At 33.3% G+C, this 16866-nt stretch overlaps 2 protein-coding genes across 5 annotated transcripts; both read right to left on the reverse strand.

Moving 5' to 3' along the window:
* Window positions 1-245: 245 nt before the first annotated feature.
* On the reverse strand, window positions 246-7738 carry LOC103493761 (U-box domain-containing protein 15-like). 3 transcript variants are annotated; one of them, XR_538510.3, is made up of 4 exons: window positions 6915-7721; window positions 4910-5871; window positions 2754-3109; window positions 1225-1546 (listed from the first exon to the last, which is right to left on the reverse strand). XR_538510.3 is itself a non-coding variant. In XM_008454643.3 (3 exons), exons 1-2 carry the CDS (start codon window positions 7502-7504, stop codon window positions 4953-4955), a joined length of 1509 nt encoding a protein of 502 aa, XP_008452865.2. In that variant the 5' UTR covers window positions 7505-7721; the 3' UTR covers window positions 246-3109; window positions 4910-4952. The 3 variants fall into 3 exon arrangements, 2 of the variants coding, with proteins under 2 accessions (XP_008452865.2, XP_008452864.2); XM_008454643.3 differs by having other exon boundaries at window positions 246-3109; XM_008454642.3 differs by lacking the exons at window positions 1225-1546; window positions 2754-3109 and having other exon boundaries at window positions 4680-5871; window positions 6915-7738.
* Window positions 7739-9621: 1883 nt separating this feature from the next.
* LOC103493760 (chaperone protein ClpB4, mitochondrial) lies at window positions 9622-15120 on the reverse strand. Of its 2 annotated transcripts, none has more exons than XM_051087806.1 (10): window positions 14722-15120; window positions 13835-14053; window positions 13484-13760; window positions 13224-13419; window positions 13018-13072; window positions 12355-12505; window positions 11911-12219; window positions 11419-11684; window positions 10349-11278; window positions 9622-10236 (listed from the first exon to the last, which is right to left on the reverse strand). In XM_051087806.1, the coding sequence occupies exons 1-10, from the start codon at window positions 14992-14994 to the stop codon at window positions 9925-9927; spliced, it is 2988 nt and encodes a 995-aa protein (XP_050943763.1). In that variant the 5' UTR covers window positions 14995-15120; the 3' UTR covers window positions 9622-9924. The 2 variants fall into 2 exon arrangements, with proteins under 2 accessions (XP_050943763.1, XP_008452863.2); XM_008454641.3 differs by having other exon boundaries at window positions 13523-13760; window positions 14722-15119.
* Window positions 15121-16866: the final 1746 nt, after the last annotated feature.

Here is a 16866-nt window from a genome sequence, read left to right on the forward strand (position 1 = left end):
AAGTTAATTTTTAGAAACAAAAAGGTTACAATCAGATAAAATTTTCGATCTAAGTACCGTATCGTCAATATTGTTTCGAAAATTTGTAATGCAGATTTTTTCAAAAACAATAAATTATTTTGGCTATTAGTAGCAATTTCCCTAATGTATATGGTGCAAATGGATTGGTCCAATAATAATCTAAACAGAAGTCTTCTGTCTATTCAAATTCGGCAGTTAATCCATAAAAATGTGTAAACCCAACTTTCCTCTCGCAACCATTCCTAACACACGAACGCATATTTGTCCCTTTTTATCATTTATCCAAAAAGTAAAATGTCCATAAAAGAGAATATCCGATAATGCAGTAAAAGTCTATATATATGCATATGGAATATGCAGCAAATAATAAAAGCCTATAAAAAGAAGAAAAAAAAAAAAAAAGAAGAAGAAAAGAAAAAGAAGAGTATCCCCATTTATCATTTATGCAAACAGGTGTACGAAAGAGCCAGTAGCATATTTCTACATTGATTATTATAGTATTGAGTTATAAACTTTACATACCTTATGGTCCGATGGTGATAATATATTTATCTGTTCATAGACTCCGATCAAAATATTTGTCGATCCGCTGATGGAAGAATGTTCCTCTTCCTAGATCAATGTTTTATCCCACTTTCTCTCCTTTTAAGCAACCGTTGCAAAAAATTTGTGGATTTCTTTTAACTTTGTTTCAAAATTCTCATACATAACATTCAACCCAAAACAACGTAAAGAAATCAATAAAAGCATTCTTCAACGACAGAGAAATAGATCGATCTACAACAATTTGGCAAATTCTTTTCCTCTTTGTTTCTTTTTCAATCAAAACTAACGTACATCGTGATAATAACACTCGAATATTAATAATATATACTAGACAAGTTTGAAAGTCTAGGGAACCTATTAAACACATAATTGGAAGTTTATGAATCTATTTTAAATGTTGAAAAGTGAAGAACTCAATTTTGAAATTAAACCTTCCAATATAAATGAATTAAACAAAGTGTCAAATTCTAAAAAGTTCCATTCTTTTTTCCTTTCCATGCACAAGATAAGACAATCATAAAGAACTCAACTACCAACCATGATCCTCATTAGTTTACAGGTTAACTTCACAATCAAAAGAATGAGACAAATGGGTTGTTCTTAGCCAAAGATATAACAACTCCTATCCTAAAAGAATATTATATGTATATATATATATATATATATAAAGAATATGGAATAATATATGTACATGCTTGCGAAAATCAATAATAGTTATTGTTGTTGCTCTATACCACTAGCTTTCTAAAGAGTCATTTTCATATAATTCCCAAACATACTTGTTGCCTACACCTTTCAACTGATTAATATTGCAAGTCCCATCTACTTTTGGCCTAAACACCAAAAGCTTGCAATGTGGAAATTACAGCTCATTTCAATAAATATACTCAAAATCTTTTGAGTAAAGTTGGGAGTCGAGTGACGCTTTTATTTTGTGCTGAAAGGCCCCTATGGTATTATAGACTATAGAAAGACAGTCCTAAATTAAGAGACCCCAAAAGTTAAAATGGAAAAATAAAGAATGAAGGGTTTTGGCAGATCAACTTTAAATAGGATGCAGCCAAATCTATAAAGAGCACTTCATTGCATTAAAAGAAGCACTGTTATGATACTATACTTCAACCATACATGTTCTCTTCTCCAGCCCACATAATCATTTAACCGCCCCCCCAAAAAAAGAAAAAAAGAAAATAATTCATGGGTTTGAAGTTTCTTAATATGGTCCGTATAGTTTAAGCAAATCTCACAAATCATATTAACACATATACTTGCATGAGTACAATTCACAAGTTTTTTTTTTTCTTTAAAAAACTATAATTTGGCTAGCTGTAGCAATCAAATTACTGATGGGGTAAGGCCGAGTAAGAAATGGGAGGGAGTGCTTTTCCGCATCTCTTCCAGTAATTATTTGGTCTTTAAAATTAAGTTCGTCTCTTTTAGTAGTTATTTGGTCTTTAAAATTAAGTTCATAAACTCTCTTTTTGTCTTTGCATCTTTAAGTTTTTTGGCTGTTTACTTTTAACATTTAGAGGTGTAACGAGAAAAATAAAAAATCAAAACTAAAATGGGCCAAATTAAAACTTAAACATACTGACATGGAACCAAATTTGTACTTTATTTTCAAATATAATATAAATAAAGTCATAAAAGCAGTCTATAGAAATACAAGGAACAAGGAAGTCTTTGTTGACACGTGAGTAGGGAAGGTAAAGGAGAAGACACTGTGTCAACGTCCCATTAGTTCATTCTAAGGGAAAATTTGAATATTACGGTAATATTGACTTCCATCATAAAAAAGGAACACTTAATGGATCAAAGATATAAGTTTGATTAAAGGTTAATAGGAGATAAGTTCAATCCATGATAGTCACCTATCTAAGATTATGTGTTCTAAGTACTTCTTTAATGAATGGAAAGTGGAAAGAGTATGTACCATTGTGGTAGTAGAACTTTTCCAACATTGACAAAGAATCAGATAGGTTTATACTCATACTTTTCAAAGAAGGATATGGGCTATATTTCCTGATACTAAATGCTAAAAGTGAGAAACAAAGAAAGAAAAACAGAAGAGTCAAAAGAAGCTTTAAAAGCAGTGGAGAGAAAGAAATGGAAGGGCATTGAATAACAAAATACATAGCAGTCAGCAGGTGAAAGTAAAATTTAGTGCTATAAATGCATTCACCAACCTCGTGCAGTGCAGATACGTGCTGCTCAGCTTTATTTTTGGGTCGAAATTACATTTATGGTTTCGAAGTTTGGTTTAGGTTATACTTAGAGTCTCGAGTCTTCTTACTCAACCATTCTTAAAGTTTGTATTTGATAGCATTCTTGATCTCTCTCAGTTTTTCTATTAATTAATGACGACGAAAAGTTGATATGGACTTCGAATGCTACCAAATGCAAATCTCAAGAATAAAATTTTGAGTTTTTTGAAAACTCAGACCCAAACCAAATCTCAGAGACCAAAAAACGTAAATTGTTCTTTTTCTTCTTTTAATCTCTTCCAGTTTTATCAGCTCCATACTCCAAATCTTGTGTGGATCTGCAAACAAGACAAGAAAGTAGACATAGTTTTTTTATTCAAATTTACAACTTTGCAGAAACAAACTAAAATATAATACACCCATATGAAACAAAAGTACAGGTTTTGTCTTTGGTGTATTTAAAATATTTCCTAAGTCCATAACTTATTGAGTCTAAATTGTTTGATTTTATTGGATTTAAGTCCTTTTTCTTTTTAGTTTCTCTTGGTCTCTTGCTCCTCCTCCTACTCTTTTGTTAGACTCCATTTTGCATGAAGCCTACATTCTTTCATTTCTTTCTAAGAGAAATGTCTAACGGATACTCACCTTTTTCAAATAAAAATGTCTAATAGATTCTTAAACTTTCAATTCATCTATCTAATACAATTCTGATCCACATAAATCTAATACTAAATTTATTGTATAGTCCATTGAAAACAAAATTTAAGGACTAAATACAATCATAAGATTCAGCGGATGAAGTTGTAATGGAACCATATATATACAAATATAAACAGAACATGAGTAGGAAAATCTAAGTTAACTACAAGAACTAAAGTCTATCCAATTCAATTTGAGAGATCCAAAGAAGTAGAGTAAAATATTAGAGAGCCACATGCTATGAAATCAAAAAGTAAAATATTCCAAGACAAGAAAAGGCAGTCCCTGTTTCAACGACATCTTCCACTTCCAATTTCAAACAAGAAAAATAAAAATAGAGCTTTCTCAGGTTTCCTTCTTTCTAGGAGGACTAAAAAATAAAATAAATAAATTAAAATAGACCGACAGTGTTTGTAACAGAAATAAGTGAGTAATGTGTAAATATTAAATTCTATGGGGACCTGTATGAGAGACAAAGGGTACCAGTAATTTATTACAATACTTCGGATCTCAAAAATTCTAAGAGCCTTCCACTATGTTCTATCACTAATTCATCCATAGTGGTTTGGAGATCCTATGGTACGAACACTACCGGTGATTCGACCGTAGGTAGATCCCATGAATTTTGGTTATTTAATTTTATTCTTCTCTTGGATTTTTGATTTCATAAACATAAAACCTTTTCTTTCATCACTGCAGGGGTAGAAATGGAACTACTGATCTGTGGAACACTGTTGAAGTTAGAGGGAGGGAGATAGTAGAGGGGAGAACACGTAATTTTCTAATAAATACGCGTGCTAGAATGATAAAATATTATTAGAGATCATTTCGTTAGGATAAACAACTTTAACTTCAATAGCAGTATTTGTACATTTATTGGATAACTTCATTTTTTTCCTCTTTTTTTTTACTTAACTTCACCACTGGATTTGCTTTTGCCTAGAATGAATTGAGGCTATAAATTCGAATTTATTGGGATAATAACGTGTGCATTTAAACTCTGATGAGGGATGTCTTTTCAATTTATTAGAGATGTCTTTTCAATTTCAATTTAGTTCCCATCTTTTTAACCTTTTCTAAATTATGATGAACTTGGAAGAAGTTAAGGGTTTTGCATAGTTTAGAGGAGGAATTAGGCACCTAAAAATAGAGAAATTTTAATAGTGTATTTTTAGGTGATTTTAACTCCTCTAATTGAATAGGCAAATGTTAAAGCAAAAGAGACTAGATAGAAGCTTCGATTAAACTGCAAAAGCATTCGATAGGAACTAACTAAAACATGTAGTTGACTCAATCTATAAGACAAATCTTTAATATATTTTTAATTTCTTAACTTTATGATAAACAATAAAGGCCAATTGACCAACCCCTATGGTAAAAAATAATAACAATAAAGTTCAAACTACACAAGATAGATGGATTTATAAAGAGAAACTAACTTCAGAATCTTCAATAACGCCATGATTCCAGGTAGTTGAGAACTCAAAATGTCAAGCTTTTTGAAGTGGAACTTGATGTGAGCGACTTGAAATGATCAGAAGGCACAAAATCTTGAGGCAGATTGGCTCTCTTCACAATTCTCCTCATATTGTTTTGCAAACTTTGCCTCACCAATTGCTTCACAGCTTTCTTCTCTTCACTAACCAAATCATCCGATCCTTCCAAAGCTTCAGCAGACCCTAGAATTGGGTTAGTAAAAGAAGTTAAAGAACCACAAATTGGAGCAGAAGAATTTCCTCCAAGATGATCCGAGATTTGTTTCCCTTTATCAACTCTCAAAGACTCCAAAACCCTCGAGGCCCTCTTTTGAGCCAATGTACTGCCCAAAAGAGTTAGTTCCAACAAAGCTGATGAAATCCCAGCTTCAATCATTGCTTGTCTATCACTATAAGATTTGTGTGCCATTACCATTAAAATGTAGGATATCTTCTCTTGGCAGCCTGGTGAATCAGCCCAATTCAAGACATCAATTAGTATTGGAAATGAATTTGGGTAAGTGCTTATGGCTTTACGACCTTCTGGTGTTGATACTACATTGCTTAGAATAGAGAGGGCTCTTTCACTTATTTCCATATCTCCCAATGCGTTTAGAAGAAACGGGATCAACTTGGTTTCTAAGATGAACGGAATATTGGATGGGGAAATAGAGAGGTTATAAAGCGCACGGAGAGCGTCTTGCTTGACTTGTGAACTGCTTTCTTGATGTGGGTCGTATAAGTTCTTTACCAAGAATGGAATTGCACCCGATGAGCCAATTAACAGTTTGTTCGTATCTAAAGCGCTCAACCCAAGGAAATTTGCAACTATGGCTTCTGAAACCGGTGGATTTGGGGAACTTTCAGATTCGATCAGCTTGAGCATTTTGTGAACAGTACCCGCTTTAGCAATGGCTGCCTTGTTCCTGAAAGTGGGGTTAAAAATTAAGCAAAATCCAAAGATTTAATAAACTCCGGATATAAAGTTGTCAATCGATGTATGTAAATTAGACAGGAAAAACAGAGGATCGTCAATGTGGCAGGGGAGGGGAGTTTGACAAGGCTATGATGGTCATGGAAGCAGACAGTACAAGATTCAAGAAAATGTAGTCAAGGAGAAAAAAAAAGGTGAGCAACAGAACGAAGAGGTGGGTAAAAAAAGCACAATAAATGGATGCAGATTAAAAATTTGTAGCAAACTTTCCTCGCTGTTTAAACAATTTCTCACTACTCTTAAAAGATGCAAAATTACCACTAACATTTTATAAAAGTTTGAAGACTAACTTTTGGATCCTCTAGAATTTTAGACGAAAAATAAGACCTGGGATAATGTATTACGGATATCGGTTGATGTGATCCAAATTTCTAATCTAAATTAGTCGTGCCATATGAATAATATTGTTAGTAACATTTGAAAGAATATGAGTAAAAATAAATAGTATGGATAATTTTTATGATTTTAACTTTTCTTTAAACAAGATAAGAAGTAATTTAACCTATTTTTAATTTTGACTCTCTCTCCTCACAATTAGTTTTAGAAAAAGGGTTACCAAACTACGCAATTCAACGCCTCAAGAACATTTCGTATAGTTTCACTATCCTTCTATTACGCTTCTTTTTTATGTCTCGTTTTCCGAGAGGGAAGGGGGGATGGCAGTGTAGGGAGGTACAGACAAAATATGGACATAAACTACAGAAAGAATACAATGGAATCAGAAGTTAATAGAACTCGGAATATTAAAAGAATCGATGAATCGAAAGTCGATGAAAAATTTAGAGAAAATACTGAAAGCGACTCATCAGTACCATTCCCTTCCCACCAAAGAGAAGAAAATAAAAACGGGAGAATAAAAAACCTGGGGCAGAATGAAGAACAAATGGAGATTTAGAAAAAATAATCGATTCCAAGAACTCGCCTTAAGTAAACATTTGTGCAAAGCGGTCAAAGAGAGAGCAAGAAAAAACTCACAAATCGTTTCCAATTCCAAGATTAAGCAATGCATAAAGCGAAGCGATCTTAGATTCATCGTCTTCCAAATCAAGCATTCCAACCAGCGGCGGAATGGCTCCGAGCATTCCAAGCGTTCCTCTCGCTTCTGCATCCTCTTTAGCAAGCAACCTAACTCCACTCGCCGCCGCTCTCCTCTCCTCCAAATCCTCATCCTGCAACTTCTTCACCACGCTTTTGAACTCTTCCAGCACCTCCTCCTTCTTCTTCGTCTCCGGTTTCGATTCTGGTGACGACTCCAACTTAAGAAGATCGAACAACTTCTCCGACTTCGCATTGGATCGTTTCGGCCCAGCTGCCTCCCTTTCCTTCACAATCTCGGACAAAGACTTAATGGCTGTGGAAACAGTACCATCGCCGCCACCAACATTGCCGTCGTGATGATAGTTATAGCGGGAACTTCCGCCACAACTAACAGCGTCAAAAATCTTCCTACGGAATGAAGCGGTGGAGAAGGGAGCGCATAGGCGGAAATGGCTGCCGGCGGGAGAGGAAGTGGAAGCTCGGTCAAAAACTACAGATCCAACGTCGTTTCTTTGACACTTGGCCATATCGGAAACTGAAAAGAACTGATTGTGGAAACTAAATTACGGGGAAAAGAATCACCGGAGGAAGAAGAAGAAAAAGAAAACGGAGAAGCATTATTGATTCGTCTCTGCTGTGTTCTTCAATCTCTTAGAACAGAGGAATTTTCTTTTGGTTTTTACAAAGCTCCACACTAAGAACTCAAAAGCAGAGGAAATGCTTTCAAGTTTAGCGGCAAAAATGATGGAGTACTCTATACTTTTTCTCTTAGGAGGACTCTTCTATATATATTTCATTTATTATTTTCAATCACTATTATTCAATTTTTTTATGCTTTAATTTGTATAAAATTAATAACAAAAAATAATTAATTATCCCTTTTATGTCTCGAGTTTCGAAGAATATGTATTTTTATAATTATCGGAACTTTTAGAATATGTTCTTCTAAAATGTACTTTTTTTAGTTTCTAGTTATTAAGAATGTATGGATGATTATTGATCAGCGGAGGTAGTTTTCAACCACACCACCACGAAAACGGTCGTGATTGGTTTAGTAAATGTCTAAGTCGACTTTGATCGTTGAAAATAAAAGTGTTTAGTTTTGGTCAGTCAATCAATTTATTTCTTTAAAATTATTTGAATTTTTCCAAAACGACAACGACTAAGACTAATATCTCATTCCCTCGTGCAATAGACTTTAGTTTAGTCGATAGACACTATTTTTCGGTACTCATCTTTAAAGATGTTTGAAAAGTTGTAATATATATTTATATATAGAGAGAGATGGATATTAATTTTATTGTTTAGATAATCATATAAAGCATATGCTCCTTTATAGCAGTAGATTTTTATAGAGCAGACATGTAAACTATCGTGTTTGTTTTTGCAGTATAGTAATACATCTCAACATACTTTGATATTCGAAGATTCTCCTAGGCTTTGAGGGCAGAGAGCAAATAAAAAGTTTTGGATGCCCTTTTCAAACTTTGTCAAATTAATTTTAGATCAATAAATAGTTGCAAGGGCATCTTGGAACATTGTATAAATTCGATACATTCCCAAGTAAAATTTTTCTACTATGAAACAAACATAATACTTATAATATTCCTAAATATCCACAAAATATATTTACAAAATAATCATGGTTATCCATAATTATATATATCTATAACTCTAAATATTCAAAGTCATAGTTGTCCATATTTCCACGTAATAAATTGGAACTCGATAAAAACAATAGTTTTAAAGTATGCTTAAATCAAATCAAAGAAAACTGAAAGATAAAACCAATAAAAAACATTTACATTTCATAATGATAGATACTTTAATCATGGTTTATTAATGTGTCTACAATAATAATATGTATAAAATTTTACTATATTTTATAAATATTTGTATCATTTAAAAAAAAAAAAAAAAGACTAAAATCTTTATCATATTACTTAAATCATTTTTAAATAAATTTAAATTTGTAAGAAGGGGAAGGAAAAAGAAGAGAAAAATTAAATAAAAGAAGAGGCCCTACATGAATGGGAGTCCATTCCTTGTCCTCTCCAACCATATTCTACTTTGTTACGGAATATGACAATACCCATTACTTACTGTGCTTCTATTTACCCAAACCATGTAAATATAAATCCAATTAATTTACTTTCACCAAAGTGATTATAGCATCAATATATACTAACTCTCTGGAAGTTATAGTTACATATATTTATATATCTCTTAATTATTGTTGAATTATACTCACTTCCAAACACATTACACTCAAAATGAAACAAAATAATTATCTATACGAACTAATAACAAAATAGTTCAAATAACAAAGAAAATGCATGCCTTAAGAATATTTTTAAATTAATTTGAATACGAAAACAAGATAATTTGAAATTATTCACTTTGGTCAAATTTGTTGTGTCGGTGTAATGGGATCACCAACCACAAACAGACAATTTATTCACCAAACTAAATAAAATATCCCAACAAGCAAAGGACACTTCAAATTCATAAATTTCTCTCTCTCTGGCCATCTGTCCCAGTAAATCATGTACGGATACAAGTTTTTCTAAATTTTTTTCAGTAATCAATTTTGGATTCGTATCTACTATCTGTTTCTTAATATGCCCCAGAATCATACACAATATGAACAACAGATTCATACATTAAATGTAAGAAGTGAAACTCGAGCCTACAACGATATTGGTATAATTTCTAATTTCAGTTCACATATTCGCTGTCTTTGGATTTGAAACAAAGCCTTTTTTCTTTTCTAATAAAAACAACTTTTGTTAGTTGTGGGGAAATGATTTGTGGACTTCTTTCAAGTTTCAATCGTAATTGAAACTTCTCATACCCAAAATTCCAACATGTTAGAGTGTGAAGAAACCAACAAAATCTAAACTACATCACCTAATATTTACCATAGTACACAATCTTGCATTTGAAATCAATCTTTGGCGACCATAGCCTCCGAGGTAGAATCGTTGTTTGCTTTCTTGATGCACAATCTTTTTTGGGGAGGCAGGTCTTTGGCAGATGAAGATCTTTCGACGTCGAGAATAATGGAATCATCTTCTTGAAAATCACCTTTCAAAACTCGCATTGCTATCTCATTTTCTACTAGTTGTTGTATTACTCTTTTAACTGGCCTTGCTCCATAATTAGGGTCAAATCCCAGCGTCCCCAAAAGCTCAAGAGCTTCTTCAGTGTAATGAAGATTGATGTTCTTCTGTTTAAGTCTGTCGCTTAACCGTTTTATCTGAAACACAAAAATGATATGTGAGAAAGAATTTAACATGACGTAACAAAAATCAGATGATAGTTAAAGTAGTGAAAAATTCATCGAGTATAAACGTTAATGTAAAGGTTACCTGTAACTCAACAATTTTGGATATCTGGGTGGCATCCAGAGGTTGGAAGACAATATATTCATCGATTCGGTTCATGAACTCTGGCCGAAAAGTTTGTCTTGCCAATCCGACAACTTGTTTCTTCATCAACTCATAAACTACATCTTTACTGTCTTTTGTGTTACTAAGAGTTTCAAGGATGTAGTGAGAACCAATATTTGACGTCATTATCAAGACGCAATTTGTGAAACTAACGGTTCGACCTTGAGAATCCGTTATCCTTCCATCATCCAGTAATTGTAGCAAAATGTTGAAGACGTCATGATGTGCTTTTTCAATCTCATCAAAAAGTACCACAGAATAAGGCCTTCGACGAACAACTTCAGTCAATTGGCCACCTTCTTCATAACCAACATAACCCGGTGGTGCCCCTACCAAGCGAGATACTGCATGTTTCTCCATGTATTCACTCATATCAATCCTAACTAAAGCATTTTCAGTGTTAAAGAGATACCCAGCCAAAGCTTTTGCAAGCTCGGTTTTCCCCACACCAGTTGGACCCATAAACATGAAGCTGGCTATAGGTCGGTTTGGATCAGAGAGTCCTGCTCTTGAACGTCGAATGGCGTCTGCAACGGATTTTACTGCAATATCTTGACCAACAACTCTCTGATGGAGGACTTGTTCGAGTAAAACTAGCTTGTCTCTCTCGGATTGTTGGAGGTTGGACAAAGGTATGCCCGTCCATTTGCTTACAATCTCAGCAATATCAAGATCTGTGACCTCTTCACGAAGCAAAGAAATTCCAGACTTTCGAAAATCCTCAAGATTCTTTTCAGCCTCTTCTAATTGCCGGCGAAGGGATATTAGAGTTCCGTACTTGAGTTCAGCAGCACGATTCAAATCAAATTCTCTTTCAGCCGCTTCCATCTCAAGGTTAACTCTATCAATCTACCAAAGGCAAAATAGAACCCAATGAAAATGACCGTCCATTTTCTAACGTAAAAACAGTAAGATCTTTCAAACTTGGGACGGATTAGAAAATAATATAGTATGGAGACGCACATCAAATTTAAGTAATTTAAAACTACCTCTTCTTTGATAGATCTTATACGGGTCATAAAAGATTTCTCACGATCCCATTGTTCATTCAACTCTTTCTGCTTTTGTTTAAGTGAACTCAGATCTTGCTCTAATTTGCTTAACCTTTCTTTGCTGGCTTTATCAGAGTCATTTTTTAAGGAGAGCTTCTCCATCTCCAATTTCAGAACAGCTCTGTCAATCTCGTCCAACTCAGTAGGCTTAGAGGTAATCTCCATCTTCAACTTTGCAGCAGCTTCATCAACAAGATCAATGGCTGCAAAGAAAAGTGACATTCATGAACTCAAAGCTCAAAGGGACAACAAAATTTTTTTGACTGTTTTTCTAATAAAGTGTACGTCCATAAAAATATTCAAACTTGATTGACTGCATTGGTTGTATGTTCATAAAAAAAGAGCAATACTATGCATGGAGAAAAGTACAGACAATGAGAAAGGGACTTGAGAAAAACACAAAATTTTAAGTATGAACCATATAGTAACCTTTGTCAGGCAAAAACCGTTCTGTGATGTATCTGCCTGCTAGAACCGCTGCTGAAACAAGTGCACTGTCAGATATCTTTACACCATGATGTAGCTCATATCGCTCTCGTAACCCACGAAGAATAGAAATTGTGTCTTCAACAGATGGTTCGCCACAAAACACTTGTTGAAATCTACGTTCGAGCGCAGGATCTTTCTCAATGTATTTTCTATACTCATTCAATGTAGTAGCACCGATACATCGTAGTTCACCTCGACCAAGCATCGGTTTCAAGAGGTTGCTGGCATCCATAGCACCACCAGTAGCCCCTGCATGAAAATCATTACCCGTTTATGTAGATTCATATCCAATCATCAAAATCATGATGACAACTTCATAAACACACTAATGAGGTGAATCCAGGATAATGATAAATAATTGACAAAATGAGTCGGTAAACAAACCTGCACCAACAACTGTATGAATTTCATCTATGAACAAGATAATTTGTCCATTTGAAGCAGTCACTTCCTTTAGCACAGCCTTCAATCTTTCCTCGAAATCTCCGCGGTATTTTGCACCAGCAACCAGTGAACCCATGTCCAGAGATATTAACTGCAAATGCAACCAAAAGCAATATATTAGTTTGGGGTAAAATAAACACATTGAGAAAAATGAAAGAAAACAAGGACTAAGGAACAGTACAAAACAATGGTTAAATGAAGATGCCAAAACATATCGAATGACAAATAACAACACTACCATAAACCTAAGAAAAGCAAATAACTAAGCCACATTTTATATTTATCTGTTATTCTAATATTTAAGAACAAGGCTTCGAGAGGACTTTGAGCGAACATTGCAAGACAAAGCAGTGAAAGTTTATAGAAAATTTATAATGATAACCTTTCCACAGACGCACAAAAACAGTAGAATATGGTAGTAAGAGATCCAAAGCAATTCCCCAAATTTGTTTTAGATTTACAGTAACCTCCTTTTACCTTTATTTTAAAATTATACAGGACCCTTTGTTACAACAATGACAGGAACATGCTTATGATCAACAAATGAAAATTTCAGTTTTAATAATAGTCTCACAAAGCGTCATTGGTTAATTAAGTTGTAACCTTTCTATTCAGCAATGGTTCTGGAACATCCCCGCGCACAATGCGTTGAGCTAATCTGCAAGCAAACGAATTCAGCATCCACATCAATAAAAAAAGTGCCAACTCAAATTACAGATTTCAGGTGCAAAACAATGAAATCACCTATTTAGTATGGAGCAGGAAATTAGACAATAATGGAAAATAAATCCACTAAGGCAAAAACATACCCTTCAGCAATTGCAGTTTTCCCAACGCCTGGTTCACCAATGATCACGGGATTGTTTTTAGTTCTCCTTGATAGAATTTGGATGCATCGTCGTATTTCATCATCTCTTCCTATAACTGGATCGAGTTTACCACGTCTAGCAAGTTCAGTTAAGTCAGACCCGTACTTGTCAAGAGCCTCATATTTTCCCTCAGGATCTTTGTTCAAAACAAAAGAAAAAAATATAATCAACTGAAAAGAACGAACAAACAGATAGCATACAAGAGTATTTGACAAATGAAGTTCGATTAAAATTTTTACTTTGATCAGTCACTCTCTGATTTCCACGAACGGCCTGAACAGCATCCTTCAAGTCCTTTTCACTAAGTTGCAAATTCTTAAATAATTGTTGTCCAAATCTCTTATCTGAATGGAAGGCTAACACAAAATGTTCCACAGATAGAAAATCGTCTCCCATTTCCTTTTTATGTTTCCGAGCATTGTCTAGAAGCAAAGCTAGATGTGTGCCTATAATTGGACCACTAGTTTCACCCGTAACCTGTCATAGGATTCATGGTTATTTGTCGCTTTTTAACTTTAAAAATTACGTATAACTATGTTATTTAGACATACCTTTGGTTGTTGAGATATAAAATCAACTGTAGCCTGCAAAACTGACGAATTGTCAAGTCCAGCCTTAGAAAATATTCTTCTTGCTAAACCATCCTTCTGTTCAAGAAGTGCTTTCATTAAATGTTCACTCTCCACAACATGTTGTTTGTTCGCCCGTGCAGTATCAACTGCACCAACTATGCCTTCCCATGCCATCTCAGTGAAGTCTGTCTGATTTATCTGCTTAAAAAGAAGTGTTGAACAACTTATACTTAGCATACAACTGACATTGATATTTTCCGATCAATCATAGAAATGGATTGAAAAAAATCCCCTACTAGATTTCAATTACCACTGGAGGATGGGTTTTCTCAGCAAAGAGTGAAATTCAGTCGATCTCATTAGTGGATGCTGAGAATAAACAGAAACGCCGTAATTTTGAATTGTTAAAGCCTTGTTTGATTACCATTTTTGAAAATTGAGTTATTTTCTAATAATGTTTTTGAATGATTTTCATCTTATCAAGCTAGATGTTTGATCTTAGGTAATTAATGGAAACAAGTTAGGAACAAGTTAATGGTTATCAAATGATGACCGAGAAGGGTGTAATCTCTCCAAAAAGAACCCACTCGTTAAACATTGACATTTACTTTTTCCATCAATTTACAAGACCACGCCATCAATTAAATCAATGTTTAGAAAATTTCAGTCAATTTCTACCCTCTTCAATACTTCCAGTACCAAAAAAGCTAAAACAAACGTCGAATAAATAGACACCGCCAGCAAATATGGATGATAAATCAATCAATAGGTCATCTTCTTTACTCCACCCTCAATCAAACCCCAAAAGCAAAAAAAAGAAAAAAAAAAAAGAATTCAAAAAATTCAAAAAATGATCAAAATCAAACCTGAGAAGAAGCCGTAGCAGAGTAACGAGAAGGAAGCGTAGAGTGGAAATTCCGAGTGAAAATCGTAGCCAAATACTTGGCCGACGCCATGGAAGAACCATCGACGGGTCTGGAACCAAAGATCTTGGCAACAGAAAGAGGGGCGATGAAATTACCGAGAGAAGAAGATGAAGAACACGAACGAGATAGAAGGAAGCGAGAATGGGGAAGCTTGGGCGCGTCAATGGCGGCTAAAGCACACCTAGTGAGCTTCGAAACTCTTCTGGTCGCCATTTTTTCCGATCAAAGAGAAGCAGTTAGAGAGGCCAGAGGGACAAAAATGATAAAAAGAGCCTGACGATGAAAGTAATGGAAGCTTGGAGAATGCTCGTCTCTGTTCTTGAACACATTCTATAATAGTTTCTAGAAAATTCGGTAACATACAAACATACATATATCAGTTTTTGTTATTTGGGACAATGACTGTAAGAATATAAATCATTCCACGATTTCTTTTCGGTATTTATTTATTATTTTTTTCTAACTAAAATTATTTTGAGTGTATAATATTATAATCAAAATTAAAATAATTTACGTCAAATACAAATTAAATTATTATAACAATTAGAGGGGGTTCAAGATAAAGTTAAAAACTGAACCGATTCGCTAATCGAATCAAAATCAAATGCATGCAGTTCAATTCGATTTCTATTTTAAATAAATTGATTCATATGCGGTTCGATTTGATTTAAGATGTTAAAATCAATTTTAAAATTGAATCGAACCGTTTTATTTAAAATAATTATATATATATATATATAAATTAAGTTAACTTAGGGTAAAAAGTTTGGAAGTTTGGAAGACGTAACGATATCACATAGACGAGCCAAACGAAAAAACGAAGAAATGTATATGCAAGTGCACTCTCTTTTTGGCGAAAAAACGTGCAACGTAAGTGTGCTTCTCCCTCCGACGACGCAAACGAACTCTCCTTCCGGCAAAAAAATGTGCGACACAACACGCAAGCGTGCTCTCCTTCTGGCGAAAAAGCATGCTTCCTTTGGCAAATCAAATGCTCCCTCCCTTTCGTGTTTGTAAATTTGTAGGAATTACTTTAATTTATTTATTTAATTATGTTTATGCATAAGTGGTTCAATTTTGATTCGATTTTATTTATGAATAGGTGGTTTGATTTTCATTCGGTTCGATTTCAAATAAGTTTTTTTTTCATTTTTCGGTTCGATACAGTTTTAGCTTCAAACCGAACCAAACTGCGAACACCCATGCGTTTTTTATATTTGTTTATTTCAAATAATTTTATATTTTAAAATTAGGGTTGTTATTATCCAATGAAGTTTAAAATTCACCCGATGTAAGTTTTTTAATATTATGCAAAACTGTGAAATTTTTGTGTATATAAGATGAACAGTAAAATTAACTATAGGTTAAGTAATTTATAATCTAATAACATCGATTATTTATTATTATTAAGTTTACTCATTGAATATAAATATTAAATATGTTATCCACATTTAATAAGTTTCAACTCATATCTTTATGATTGATGATTTATGATACTTTAATTAATTAATATAAATTATCATGCTTAATTATCAATATTTTAATAAATTTATATTAATTTAATTAATTATTTCTTAAAAACTAAGAATAATTGACGATTTATTTAAATTTCATACAACAAACCAATAAAATCCAATGGGTTTTGTAAAATGTTATACTTTTTACAATTTACTTTAATTTAATTATGTTTAGTTAAAAAATATTATTTTATCGATTAAATAATTAATTAATATTAATAGTAACTTAGATAATTAGATAATGTCAAATGTAGCAAAATAAAAAACAGCCTTAAGTGAATTTTTAAAAAATGGATGAATTTTCTTATATTTTATAAATAATTTTATTTTTTTTATTATATTTGAAAATGTTCCAATTCAGTTTCAAACATTGATCATCCAAAATATTTATATCCAAGACATTTGAATCTTAAATATTTAATGCATCACCTATGAAACAATGTTTGCGATCTAAACGGTGATTTAGAGTTCAATATATTCTTAATTTGTTCAACGTAACTTTCAAAATTTTAAATTGCATTCTCAAATTTTAAATTTATGTCATAAGGTTGTCTGTGTCGATTTAACA

The sequence above is a fragment of the Cucumis melo genome, chromosome 7, assembly GCF_025177605.1.
Source record: "Cucumis melo cultivar AY chromosome 7, USDA_Cmelo_AY_1.0, whole genome shotgun sequence".
NCBI lineage: Eukaryota > Viridiplantae > Streptophyta > Magnoliopsida > Cucurbitales > Cucurbitaceae > Cucumis > Cucumis melo.